This window comes from Sturnira hondurensis, unplaced genomic scaffold (genome assembly GCF_014824575.4).
Source record: "Sturnira hondurensis isolate 20B ecotype Veracruz unplaced genomic scaffold, ASM1482457v3 Scaffold0001304, whole genome shotgun sequence".
NCBI classification, from domain to species: Eukaryota; Metazoa; Chordata; class Mammalia; order Chiroptera; family Phyllostomidae; genus Sturnira; species Sturnira hondurensis.
In genome coordinates, this window is record NW_028073935.1 from 7,975,377 (window position 1) to 7,976,385 (window position 1,009).

General features: G+C 40.3%; 1 protein-coding gene across 1 annotated transcript; it reads left to right on the top strand.

Annotated features, from left to right (window-relative positions):
- Positions 1-345: 345 nt before the first annotated feature.
- Positions 346-671, top strand: LOC118974212 (small ubiquitin-related modifier 3-like). Its single transcript, XM_037027596.1, is given in 2 exon segments — positions 346-467; positions 469-671. Coding segments are annotated over 2 exon segments (279 nt in total). The 3' UTR covers positions 626-671.
- Positions 672-1,009: the final 338 nt, after the last annotated feature.

Sequence of the window (1,009 nt, forward strand, 5' to 3'; positions counted from 1 at the left end):
ACCGAACTGAAACACAAAAACAGATCTGTGCATTGTAAGTAGAAGGTGCTGTAATTGATCGAACACAAAAGTGGTTTACGAAATGTCTTGGTACTGTTCACATTGTGGTCAAATAATTCTTTGCTGTGGGGCTGTCTTATGAATTGGAAGATGTTTAGTAGCACCCATGGCCTCTACTTACTAGAAGCTAACGGTGAGAGATAGCTGACATAGCTGATAGCTGATATTTATTGATGCTATTTTTGGTTATTTGGTTATTTGGTGCTAGTACTGCTTGTGTGCTCGCTGGGTGCAGACCTGATGCATCTTTTATGAAGCAGCACTGAGGACACTCTAGTACTTACCATGTGTGACGAAAAGACCAAGAAAGGGGTAGAGACTGAGAATGATCATATTAACTTGAAGGTGGCAGGGCAGGACGGTTCTGGGGTGCAGTATGAGACATAGAGGAATATGACACTAAAAAACAAAAGCCTACGGTGCAGGACAGGGTTTGTCAATGAAGCAGATCAAGATGCGATTTGATGGGCAGCTAATCAATGAAGCAAACACACCTGCACAGCTGGAAATGGAGGATAAAGATGCAATTGGTGTGTTCCAGCAGCAGACAGGAAGTGTTCACTAAAAAAGGAACTTGCTACTTTAGTAGAGAACTCTGGTCCTCCAGACCAAGACATTCTGAGAAAACTGCTGTTTGGTTCCACAACATTCAGACAACTACAGTATGCTACTGATTTTTCTATTCCTTCACTTCCCCCTTCTCTTTCCTTTATTGTACTTTATGTACAATAAGATACATAAGGTATTTGATGTGTGTGCACAAGCATTTGCACTTTTTAAAACTAGACAGCCAAATGGTATGTTGATGGACATCAAATGGAGATTAGATGGGGGAAAACACTGGCTCTGTGAAAATACCACCCTTTCCATTAGTGGCATACTCATTCAGTCCTTATTTTTATTCTCCAGTAAGTTATTTTGCTCTCACTGTTTAACAAAAACAAATAAA